The following is a 12,591-nucleotide window of genomic DNA, read 5'->3' on the forward strand; positions in this document are numbered from 1 at the left end:
CATGTACAAACATACACACACACAAACACACACTACAGGACTATCGGCACATGTACACACACACACACACACACACACTACAGGACTGTCAGCACGTGTGTGCACACACACAAAGTTAAAGGAACTATAGTATGCAGTCTAGTGCAAATCACTGTGGCCTTTGATACCTAGACCAACACAAGGACCAGGTCAAAGTCAGATCATCTGGTGAGCCCAGCTATGACTGGCACTGACTTCATTTGGGCTAATGGAAACCATGGGACAGGCACGTGAGACAGCATCACAGTCACTTGTATATTTTCCATGGTCCAGGAGGATGACTTTTCAGGCGAGGAAGAGGAGGAGGAAGAGGAAATTTATTTTTCTGCCCAGGACCTTTGTCAAATACGGAATGCCATATTTAATCTTCTAAAGAATTTTTTAAGGCTTCTTCCCAAGTTTTCCCTTAAAGAAAAGCCACAGTGTATACAAACTTGTATAGAGGTAAGTGAAAATCCCCAAGACTTGTGGCTAACTACAAAAAAATGTAGTAATAGCTCGTATTTACTGAGTAGAAGAAACTCACACCCTTCTTGGGTACTTGTCTTCCAGGTGTTTGTTGCATTAACTAGTTTTGAGCCAATTCCTCATAAATTTCTTCTTTCACAAGCCAGGTGAGTCCTTAATCTTGAAACATGGCAATGTAGAGATTTTTTTCAGAACTAAAGTGCTATTTTACTCTAACTAGTATATAAGCAGGATTTATTCGTTTAAATTTGGCTTATGAAAATGCTGATGTTGCATACAAGTATGCTAGCTGCTTAGAAGGCTGAGGCCCTTCAGTACTTGGAGTTAAGGAGTTCAGGGGCAGCCTGGGCAACACAGGGATACTGCATCCAAAAATAAAATAAACGAATGGAGAAGGCTTAATGGGCAATTGAATATTCCTATTATAATCAAATCCATTAGCTCAGGCTTTTCCCTTTTGTTTAGGAACCTTACTGGAGTAAAATACATATCAGAGCTGGCCTATTATGGATTGTATTTGCTGTGCTCCCCAATCCATGGAGGAGGAAATAAGGTAGGGGAGAAGTGTATTCTGATTTTCTAGTTGAATTGAAAGTAGACAGACCACATAATGCAGAGATGTTTGATAATCCATTTGTCTTTGGCTAGCTGAAATTGTGTATTGCTAAAAGAAGTGACCACTGGTCATATTTTCAGGGTGAGAACACATATCTTTTTATTATAGTGTATTATAATTGTTTTACTTTTTAGTTTTTGTTCATCTCATTCTTATTCATCTGTATCGTGGTTAATTGAGCTAGCAGCTTGTCCTGGGGCTCCCTTGTGTCCACCTGAATGCTAGCATTATAGGCAAGCTGCATGCCTGCCCACCTTTAATGTAGGCTGATAAATTGGCTGTGCCGTAGTTATGCCTCTGCAGGAAAACTGCTACAGGATTGTTAATGGCCACATTTTTAGACATCACTGGGGAAGTGTCTTAACAGTATGCTCTGTGGGTAAGGGACAGCTGCCTGGGATACCATTTTGACTTACTGTATTATTTCAGGACTTGGTACTGTTTCTGTAATAAAATGTCACTATTTCTGCTTGCTCTCTAACTTTCATTACCCAGTAGCTATCAAAAATGTTTGGTAGCTCCATAAATTATTACTAAGTTTCCAAGATGAAGCAAATGGTCTTTGTATAACATCCTTAGTTTTCAAAAGCAAAAGCTTTAATGCCGCTGGATTCTTTGTCATACTTTAAATCAATTCTTATTTTCTCTTCAAGGTTATTGGTTCTATTTTCCGTCAAATCCTAAATGTAATATTGATGTTAGAAGTAGGAGAAAGGTCCCGTTGTGGCCCCCTTGCAATAACTTCACAAGCCATTAACTCTAGAAACCAGGCGGTCCAATTTATCAGGTAATGTGCATGCATCTTGAATTTCTGGTTTTTGTCACTCTTCCTTGATAGTCTGGGCCCTGCACTAGCCAAAGTATCTGTCTGACACTTGTGGCATAGGGTGTCAGACCCAGTGGTGGTTTAGATGGTCAAAATTAAGCACATTGTAGCCATTCTGTTTCCTGTGCCTGTTCCCATCTGACAACTTCTGTATTAGGGCATTGTTAAGGATAGAGTCAATCTATCGTCCCTGGGCCAGACTCCATCCATTGTGCAGTCAGCTGGGAGGATGGCTGCCCCTTTTCTGTCATTGTCTGCCTAGGTATTTTCCTCTCCAAAACAGAAAGCTGCCTCCTCTTCCACTGTTTCTCTCTACTTTCACTCTGTTTCTTGCACATTTTTCTCCGTTCTCACTTTTCTATTCCATCCTCTACAACAGAAAGTACTTGCTGAAGGATGAAAGTAAGTAAATTGCTTTGAATTTCTTATAATAATTGATAGTCTTATGGGTTTGTTTTTTGTTTTGTTTTTTTTTTTTGCCATGAATTGCTTAGCTCCTCTTAAAAGTCCTCTCCTGGCTTTATTGGGAAAGGTCCCTTTGCTGTGTCTTCCATTTGTGACTCCTCCATCCCTGAGTATTGGCATGCAGTGTAAAGTGAATGTGTGCAGGTCAGCATGCTCATGCTGCGGGCTTGCTTCCTGTGGTTTGGTGGGAGATGTTGGCACTGGGTGGTATTACCTTGTCTCTTGATAGGATTGGTTGGTTTGGTTTGATGATTTGACTCAGGCTCTCGCTGTTATCTCAGCTAGACTAAAACTCACTCTGTAGACCAGCCTGGCCTGGGCCTGGTGAGAATCCTCCTGCCACAGCCTCCTGAGTGCTGGTTTGCAGGTGGGAACCACCTCTGTCTGGCTAGGATAGTCTTTTCTTCTTGTTCCGTGTGTGTGTGTGTGTGTGTGTGTGTGTGTGTGTACCTTAGCACACATAAGGACGCCAGAGGACAGCTTGGAAGTATCTGTTCTCTCCTTCCCCCATGTGGGTCCTAGTGATTGAATTCAGCTCATTAATCTTTATTGGCAGGTGCCTTTTCCCACTGAGCCAACTCACTGACTAGCTTTATGGAAAAGAATTTTTAACACATCAAATATTTAGGATATGTTACATAGAAACAACATTGTTTTTTCCATAAGGATTTATGGCATATGCCTTTAATCCCCATACCAGGGAGGCAAAGGAAGTCGGATCTCTGAGTTCAAGGCCATCCTAGTCTACAAAGTGAGTTCCAGGATAACCAGGGTTACATAGAGAGAACCCTTGTCTCAGAAAAAAAACAAAAGTAAATAAGTAGAGTTTATCGTATTGCCAGAGAATGTTTATGTAATAGTACAAACCAAGAGTAAATCAGGAGAATGCATTGATAGTAGCACCTCACTGAACTGACACAAGCCAACACTGAGTCCTAGTGATGTATTTATCCTACGTGACGTATTTTACATCTTACTGTGAAAATTACTATAAGTAGAAGAGCCCATGAAGATTGGATTTTGTCCTCTAAATGACTGAACTTCTCAGAGATAACTCTTTAGGGAACTGCATAAGAAGCATGTTTTTCTAATCTGTTGCAATGTATCTTTATTTTACTGAGAATGTCAAAAAGAAATAGTTTGTTTTTACGGTTTTTAGTGTGTGTGTGTGTGCTGACACGCACTCCTGCCCATGCCACAGGCACATGTGGGAGTCAGAAATCAACTTTGTGGAGTCAGTTCTACCTTAAAACCTTTAAATGTTTGTTGTTGGATTTTTTTTAAAAAATCCAGCCTCACGTTGACACATTGATAATTGTTTTACTTTTTTTACTCCTTTAGTTTTTTGAGGAGGCCCGCCACCGAGCTCCCAAATACATTACACATGGTGACTTATTGTTGCTTATGAAGGCCCAGCCTTAGCTTGGCTTGTTTCTTGCCAGCTTTTCTTAACTTAAATTATCGTGTCTACCTTTTGCCTCTGGGCTTTCTCCTTTTCTTACTTCTGTGTAGCTTACTTTCACTCTTACCCCGTAGCTGGCTGGGTGGATGGCTCCTGTAGCGTTCTCTCTCTCTTTATTTTCTCTTTCCTTCCCTTCCAGATTTCTCCTTCTAGTTCTAATCTCTGCCTGCCGGCCCCGTATATCCTTTCTCCTGCCTTGCTATTGGCCGTTCAGCTCTTTATTATTCCATCAGGTGCTTTATACAAGCCAAGAATCACAGCTTCACAGAGTTAAACAAACAAAGCATAAACAAAAGCAACACATCTTTATATCATTAAACAAATGTTCCATAGCATAAACAAATGTAACATACCTTAAACTAATATTCTGCAATAAATGTTTAAATGAGTTCTGGGGATCAAACTGCTTGCCAGACTTGTGTGCCAAATGCCTTTACCTGTGAGTGATGTTGCAGAGCCCAAAGGGTAGGTTGGCTTTAATATTTGAGGTTCTAAAATATTCAAATATTGGTTTTTGAGCCAGACTTAAGAAGTGACTGTTAGGTTGTCATCATAGATACATTGTAACTGGTTTGTGTTTTTATTTGAAATAGCTCACTTGTGGATGAACTACAAGAAAGCGTATTCCCAGTCCTTGGTACTTTATTGCAGCATATCTGTGCCAAGGTACTGTGTGCTCTAGTAATTACAGTATGTAAGTATTACACATGCAACGATAAGTGCCTGTGCATTTGTTCTTGAGCCTCACCAAAGGTAGCTTTTTAATAGATTCTCTCTTAAACAGTATGGGTTTTTCTTGTTTTTTGTGGGTGTGCTCAGGCAGGGTCGTCCTACATGCTGAAGGTAGGCTTGAATTGCCACCCTTAGCTCTTAGCCTCTTGAGTGAAGAGATGAAAGGCAAGCACCACCATACCCAGCTAACAAAATGTTCTTTTAAAATACCAAATTTTTATTTTGGGAAATGATAGACATGTACAGGAACAGGGAGAATGGTGTGGCTCAGCACATTCCCATAATTTATCAGTTTTCTTTTGTTTGTATATCCTGGACATACGAGCACACTGTTTTTTTTTTTTCTTCTGAGGCAAATTTCATCATATTCTTTCATTCATAGTATTTCAGTGTATTTCTCTATAAAGGATAAGAACTTTCAAACAAAAGTAAAATATTTACTATCTAAAAGACAAACTAATATCAGTTATTAATAGTGTTCAATTCTTAAAAGTATTTTATGTGTTTGCATGTTTTGCCTACATGTATATATGTGCACCTATGTCTGCCTGGTGCTCATGGAGTCCAGAAGAGAGTGCTGGATGTCCTGGAACTGTAGTTACAGACAATTAGGAGTCCCTATGTGGGTGCTGAGAACCGAACCCAGATCCTTTACACGAGCACTCTTAATTACTGAGCCGTCTCACTAGCTTTATTCTCAAAATTTTACTGGTATTTCATAAATTTATGGTACTGTTTAAGCAAATGATTTTTCATTTGAACCGTAACTACTGTAGAGGTTCATAGTCTCTGAAATTGTGTTTTTCTCCAGGGGTTTATAGTTTATTTTTCAATGGGGTACAAAACATAAAATTTGATCATCATTTATCCAGTGTTTAAAGATTATTAAGTTGATCCCACTTGCTAATTTACAGCTACAGCTCGATGGTCAGTTGGCTTCCTTTTGTGTTCCAGGTGGTAGATAAAGCAGAGTATCGGACCTATGCAGCACAGTCCCTGGTCCAGTTGCTTAATAAACTTCCCTCTGAGTCATATGCTACATTTGTTGCCTGGCTTTACAAATATTCACGGAGTTCTAAGGTAGGAGATGGGTTGCTTGGGCCCTGGCTCTGAGCACCAGGTGACAGCCAGGTCTGAATGCGACGAGATCTTTGCTTTGGTTCTTACTACTGCTGATGGATTCCTCTGATTCTGCCTTGGCAGATTCCACACCGGGTTTTCACTCTTGATGTTGCTTTAGCTCTCTTAGAGCTACCTGAAAGAGAGGCGGATGACACTGTGTCATCGGAGCATCAGAAGTTTCTAAAGCACAAATTCTTTGTGCAAGAAATTATATTTGATCGTTGCTTAGACAAGGCACCTACTGTCCGCAGCAAGGCGCTGTCCAGCTTTGCACATTGTCTGGAGCTGACCTCTAGCAGCACGTCAGAGAGTGTATTGGAGATCTTCATTAATAGTGAGTAGGGGAGGCTGGAGCCGTAACTCAGTGTTCACTTGACCAGTATATATGAGGCCATGGGTCAGGACCCACTATGGATGACCAAGAAAAAAAATCGAAAAATGAACTACAAGTGGATCATTCTTTGTTAAGGCTGTACTGTATGTGTGTGTGTATTTAATTTTAGCTAATCCTCATAAACCACTTCATCATTTGTTGTTCAATTATTGTGTGTAGGATCAATCCTAGAACCTCACACAGCTAAGCATGTGTTCTAAAACATGAGCATATCTCCAATTTGAAATCCCTTTTTAAGAAGGGAAGCCTGATCTATTTGAACCTCCTTTCTGAAACAACAATAAAAAAAAAAGCTGTCAGCTGTTCCGAGCGTGTCTGCTCGGGCTCTGACTCTGGCCCTGTCTGTTTCTGTGGGATTTATACTCTTTTGTCTGTCTGCTTACTTTCAGGTCGTCTAGTCTCAGGGATACAGAGTCACTCTGGCTCTTTAGTGAGACAATCAACAGGTAATCATCAGTAGTTTTCAAACACTGAATGGGCTCTTTAAAAAAACTGCGCTGTTAGAATGACCCTGCTTCCATACTCACCTGTCCTAATCTAGTGTTGGTCTCTCCTTCCTCAAATGAGGTTTGTTTCATCCATTTCATCACTTGAGTAGCATGTCGTGCTTATGCTATAGAAAATATAACAGACGTTTACCATAATCTTTTTTTTTTAATAGGTTGGCCCTCGATGCAGAGCGATACTGGCAACAACGGTGAAAGAATCCAGTCTGGAGGTACCCACGCTTGTTCTTTACACTTCCTCTTGTTGCCTCTTCCAAATATGCCCCATTTGGTCTTACACGTGAGAGAGAACATCTGTGATTTTTGCACTTCCAAGTCTACTAATTTCGCTTGACATAATCTCTGGCTTCATGCGTTCTCAGCAGGTGGCATCATTGTATTCATCTGTGTTGAATAGAACTCTACCTGTGTGTGTATCAGTCTCCATCTTCGTAGGCACTGAGGTCAGTCTGTGACTCCAGTGTTGTGAAAAATGCCACAGTAAGCATGAGGTATATCTGTTGTATGCTGAGCTAGATTTCTATCAGTGAAAAACACGCATACCTGTGATATGGCTGAGTCATGTGACAATTCTGTTTTTATTTTATTAAGAACTGTGTATTACTGGGTATATATTTGAGACAGGGTCTTACTTTGTATCCCTCATCCTCACCTACCTTTGCCTCCCGAGTGCTGTATTAAAGGCAGGTACCACTATACTCAGACAATAAAGTCACTTCCCTGATAGTGTATTAGGATTGCATTTCACTTGCACCCTTGCCAGAATTGGTTGTTTTGTTTAAATCCTCCACCTTCTGAGTGCTGGGGTCACAGGAGTACACCACCATACCGTTTGTGGAAAGTTGGGGGGTGTTAAAGTCTATCTGTGTCTTTACGTCAGAAGTGTTTGCTTTTATGAAATTGAATACACTGGCTTTTGGTATATATTTGTTCATGGCTGCATCTTTTGATATATTTTTATTTCTTCATTATTTACTGGCTTTTGTATATATTGTTCATGGTCATATCTTTTTATACATATTTATTTATTTATTTACTTGTTTGTTTATTTTGAGACAGGTTTCTCTGTAGCCCTGGCTGTCCTAAAACTTGCTCTGTAGACCAGACTGGCCTCAAACTCAGAGAGCCACCTGCCTCTGCCTCCCAAGCGCTGGGATTAAAGGCATGTGCCACCACAGCCTTACTTTGATATATATATATGTATATATATTTTATTTTACCAATACGTTTATCTCTTCTGACTAATTATGACTCAACGTCTGCCCTATATGATATCAATATTGATGCGTCTGCTTGCTTCCAGGTTTCATTTTTTTAGAATATCATTTTTTAATTCTTTTACTTTATGTTTTTTTTACCTTTTTCCCTTTTTTTATTTGCAGACAAGAAATATTCCTTTTTTTCCCAACAATTCTTTATTGATTCTTTGGGAATTTCTGTACCCCAATCCCACTCACCTCCTGGTCCCTCCATATTGGACCCTTACCCCCAGCATTCCCCCAAAATACCCCCCCCAAAAAACAATAACAACAACAACAACCAAAAAAACCACCTTGCTCCTCCGTCTTACCAACACCTCTTCATTCATGCTAGTGGCATTGGGTGCTACCGTGTGTCACACAGTACACCCTTTTGTCCAATCAGCACCATCCACAGAATGTTCATTGCAGCGAGTTTTTGGTCTGGGTCAAGGCCTCTGTGACACCATCATCCCTGGACCCTCACTGAAACTTCTCTTGGATATCCTGCTGTTGCCCTGAGTTATGAAGATCCTGCGGTTATCATTCTGCAGGACCATTCCCTTCAAACGCTCCAGCAGGTCATAGATGGGGTAGATGTTAACATGGGTCAACCGAAGGCTCAGCATGTGGCTCTAGGTGGTACTGGCACTGCCCCCTTTCCACCCCCTCAGGCAAGGGAGAGAGTCAGCTCTCCCACCAGCATGGTTCCTATGACCTTCTGTGACAACTCAGGCCATGGACATCATCACAGACCCTAGCTGCAGCAGGAACATAGACCCAGACATGGGCCACAGCAGCAGCTCTGGCCTGGACATCATCATGGGCCCAGTGGCAGCACAGGCCACCCAGATCAATATGGCCCTGGTGGCACCAAGGACCAAGGAATATTTTTTTAAATTTATTTATTATGTAAACAGTGTTCTACTTACATCTATTCCTGCATGCCAGGAGAGGGCACCAGATCTCATTACAGATGGTTGTGAGCCATCATGTGGTTGCTGGAAACTGAACTCAGGACCTTTGAAGAGCAGCCAGTGTCTTAACCTCTGAGCCTCGTCTCCAGCCCCCTAGGAATGTTTCTTACAGGTAGAAAACAGGTGTTTTTAAGCTAGCCAGCTTGTGAAGGGTTTTTGTTTTTTGCATTTTGTTTGGTTTTGGTTTTTCAATACAAGTTTTCTTTGTGTACTCCTGGCTTTTCTGGAATCCTCTATAAACTAGACTGGCCTTGAACTCACAGAGATCCACCTGCCTCTGCTGAGATTTAAGGCGAGCTGAGATTAAAGGCGTGCACCACCACTGTACTGTGCAGCCTGTGTGTTTTAATTAAAGAATTTTTTTTTTTTTTTTTTTTTTTTGGTTTTCCGAGACAGGGTTTCTCTGTGGCTTTGGAGCCTGTCCTGGAACTAGCTCTGTAGACCAGGCTGGTCTCAAACTCACAGAGATCCGCCTGCCTCTGCCTCCCGAGTGCTGGGATTAAAGGCGTGCGCCACCACCGCCCGGCTTAATTAAAGAATTAAGACTACATTCAAGGTTATTGTGGGAAGGTCCACAGTAATCATTTTGTTTGTAATTGTCCTATTGTTTTATTCTTTTCTAATACTTGTTTAGTACTCTTCTGTGCAATCTTTCACCTGTGCTCTTGAAGCTGTTCATCTTCTGTGTGGGGATTTCTTCATCTTCTGTCATGTTGGCTTAGAAGTCATAAAGTCCCTTAGTCTGGTTATCTTCAAAGTACTTTCTCTGTCTCTTGGTTCTGAAGCTGCCTATTGTGGTTATAAGGATCTGATCTGCCAGGGTTGTGTTTGTTTTGCTTTTTCCTTTGGTTGGAACTGACTACATAAGGGAGAATGGCACTTCCCTTGTGGGTTTCATATTCTTTCTCATTCTGTACTCTTAAATTTTTACCTAGTCATGTTGGCTTAGGTGCAAATGCTTTGTTTTTTAAATCAATATTCTATTTTTCCCCAGATTGGGGAAATTTCCTATTTCATTGAGTAGGGTTCTTTTTGGTTTGGGTTTATTTTTTGCCTTTAATCTATATCTCCATGCTACCTTCTATACTTAATGTTAATTTGTTATTTTAATCCCACCCCAGATTTTATTCATATTCTGTTCATAATTCTTTTTAGTCTTTATTATTTCCTGGGAGTTTTCATTCATCCACCTTGTTTTCAAGCCTTGAAATACTTTTGCTTTTGCTTGATCCAGTCAGTTGGTAAGGCTTTCTGCTCAGCTTTTATTTCACTTAGTAAGTTTTTTATTACCAAAGTTAAAATTTGTTTTTTCAAAATTTCTCTCTTTATTAAATTTCTTATTTTATAAACTTTATTATTATTGTTAAACTGTTCAGTTTTTTTATATTTCTTAATTCTTTTAAAAATTACTCTTTTGAATTCTTTACCTACCATCTCATTTTCTACAGTATCTTTGGAGTCAGTTGCTAAAGAATTATGACCTTTTAGAAATGTCATATTGCTTTGTTTTTAATATTACTTGTATTTCTGTGTTGAGATTTATACATTTTGGAGATGGACATGCCTTCTACTTCTCTGTGATAACCTCTTTAAAGAGCACACTAGGACTGGCTAGTTTTATGTCACCTTGACCCAAGTTAGCATCATTTGGGAAGAGGGAACCCTCAACTGAGAAAATACCCCCCACCAGACTAGCCTGTGGGTAAATATGTAAGGCATTTTCTTGATTGATTTTTGATGTGAGAGGGACCTGCTCACTGTGGCCTGTGCCACCCCTGGTCTGTGGTCCTGAGCAAGCCATGAGGAACAAGTTAGCAAACAGAATTCCTCTATGGCAGTGGTTTTCCACCCTCCTAATGCTGCAACTGTTCACACAGTTCCTCATGTTTTGGTAACCCCCAACCATAAAATTATTTCATTACTACTTCCTAACCTTAATTTTGCTACTGTTATGAATCATAGATTAAATATCTGACATGCAGGATACCTGATATGTGACCCTCCCACAAAGAGGGTCAAGACTGCAGGTTGAAACCCACTGCTATATGACCTCAGCTTCAGATTCCTGCCTTGGGTTTTTGCTCTTATTACTCTCAGTAATGGAGTGTGACCTAAGTCTTGTAAGCTGAAATGAGCTCTTTCCACCCAAAGTTATTTGTCATATTGTTATATCACAACAATAGAAATCCTAACTAGCTGAGGCTACCCTTGCATTATTTTGCTATTACCTATATTTCCAGTTGGAGTTGTAGTGTGGTTTCCCTGTTACTTGTCTGATGGACTTGGTGGATATCTATAGAGGTTGGCATAGTTACGTCACAGATTGAGAGTTCTGCTTTCTTTGTTGTGCATCTCCCAGGACTGGAGTCTTACAGATAAGACAGATGTGTTGTAAACAGCCAAGTCCACTGGGTACTTCCTCTCTAATTACTCCTTTAGTCTTTCTTGTTAATAATGTATGGGTATGGGAGCAGTCTGTGCAATAGCCCCTTTTAGATGTGGTGTACAGTGTTCTTGCTTCTCTCTACTTTTGCTGTAGGAGTGGATAACTGGCAGCTCCTTCTCTCCAGCAATGTCCACGTATATCATCAACTTGAGCTTTTCTCTCCCATAGTCCTTGGGTTAAAGTGTCCACTGACCTCCAAGCAAGAGCAACTTGGTTACAGAGCTGGATGTTTTCTTTCCCTAACTGGGAAAGGAGCTCAGAGGCAGAGCATTTTATATAATGTAGTCAAAGTAATAGTAATAACATAAGTATAAAGTAGAAGCCAAGTACCACTTTCTATACCCATATTTCATACCCCAAATTCTAACAACAGGAATAGTAGAATAGGAGTATTTATTGGATTAGTGTGTGTGTGTGTGTGTGTGTGTGTGTTTAGGCATGCTTGTCACGATGGGTGTATAATGAAGGTCAAAAGAAGTCAGTTCTCTCTTCCACCATGTGTGTTCGTTGGATTGTACTTAGGCTGTCAAGCAAGTGTCTACCTGTTAGGCTATCTCACTGGTGCCCCAAACCAGAGTATTTTATTTTAGAGAGTTGTGAACCATCATATAGGTACTGAAAATTGAAACAGGGTTCCTGAAAGAGCAGCAAGTGCTCTTAATCATCTCTCAAGCCATAAACCAGTAAGTTTTGAAAATGAATGAAAAGGAAAGGGAGAAGAAATGGGAAATGAAAAGCAAAACAAAATCTCGACTATTCAAAGTGTGGAAAGGGAGCAAGTAGGGGAAAGTTAGAAAGTGAAGTTCATAAGTATGTTTTTAAAGAAAAGGAGGAAGGTATAAAGTGGATGATAAGGATCAGAAGGAAAAGTCCCAACATCAAAAATAATAGAGAGCTGGGATGTTGCTTAGCAGGTAAAAACACTACCCAAGTTCAGTCCCCAGAACCCATTTTTTTCTTTTTTTTTTTTTATTGAGAAAAGGAAAAAAAGTATCCGCCTCCTCCCAGCCTCCCATTTCCCTCCCTCTCCTCCCACCCTTCTCCCCCTCCCTCTCCAGTCCATAGAGCAGTCAGGATTCCCTGCCCTGTGGAAAATCCAAGGTCCGCCCCCCTCCGTCCATGTCTAGGAAGGTGAACATCCATACTGGCTAGGCTCCCACAAAGGCAACACATAAAGTAGGGTCAAAACCCCGTGCCATTGTCCTTGGCTTTTCATCAGCCCTCATTGTTCGCCATGTTCAGAGAGTCCGGTTTTATCCCATGCTTTTTCAGTCACAGTCCAGCTGGCCTTGGTGAGCTC

At 40.6% G+C, this 12,591-nt stretch overlaps 1 protein-coding gene across 1 annotated transcript in view; it reads left to right on the forward strand.

Annotated features, from left to right (window-relative positions):
- Ncapd3 (non-SMC condensin II complex subunit D3) overlaps positions 1-12,591 on the forward strand; it is an 89,610-nt gene that overhangs the window by 14,964 nt on the left and 62,055 nt on the right. Inside the window, exons 6-14 of the mRNA XM_005346972.3 lie at positions 313-483; positions 592-653; positions 973-1,060; positions 1,777-1,910; positions 4,470-4,542; positions 5,563-5,688; positions 5,812-6,064; positions 6,514-6,570; positions 6,786-6,842. Coding sequence (XP_005347029.1) covers positions 313-483; positions 592-653; positions 973-1,060; positions 1,777-1,910; positions 4,470-4,542; positions 5,563-5,688; positions 5,812-6,064; positions 6,514-6,570; positions 6,786-6,842 — 1,021 coding nt within the window. The remainder of the gene's footprint in view (positions 1-312; positions 484-591; positions 654-972; positions 1,061-1,776; positions 1,911-4,469; positions 4,543-5,562; positions 5,689-5,811; positions 6,065-6,513; positions 6,571-6,785; positions 6,843-12,591) is intronic.

Source organism: Microtus ochrogaster, chromosome 5 (genome assembly GCF_000317375.1).
Source record: "Microtus ochrogaster isolate Prairie Vole_2 chromosome 5, MicOch1.0, whole genome shotgun sequence".
Taxonomy (NCBI): Eukaryota; Metazoa; Chordata; class Mammalia; order Rodentia; family Cricetidae; genus Microtus; species Microtus ochrogaster.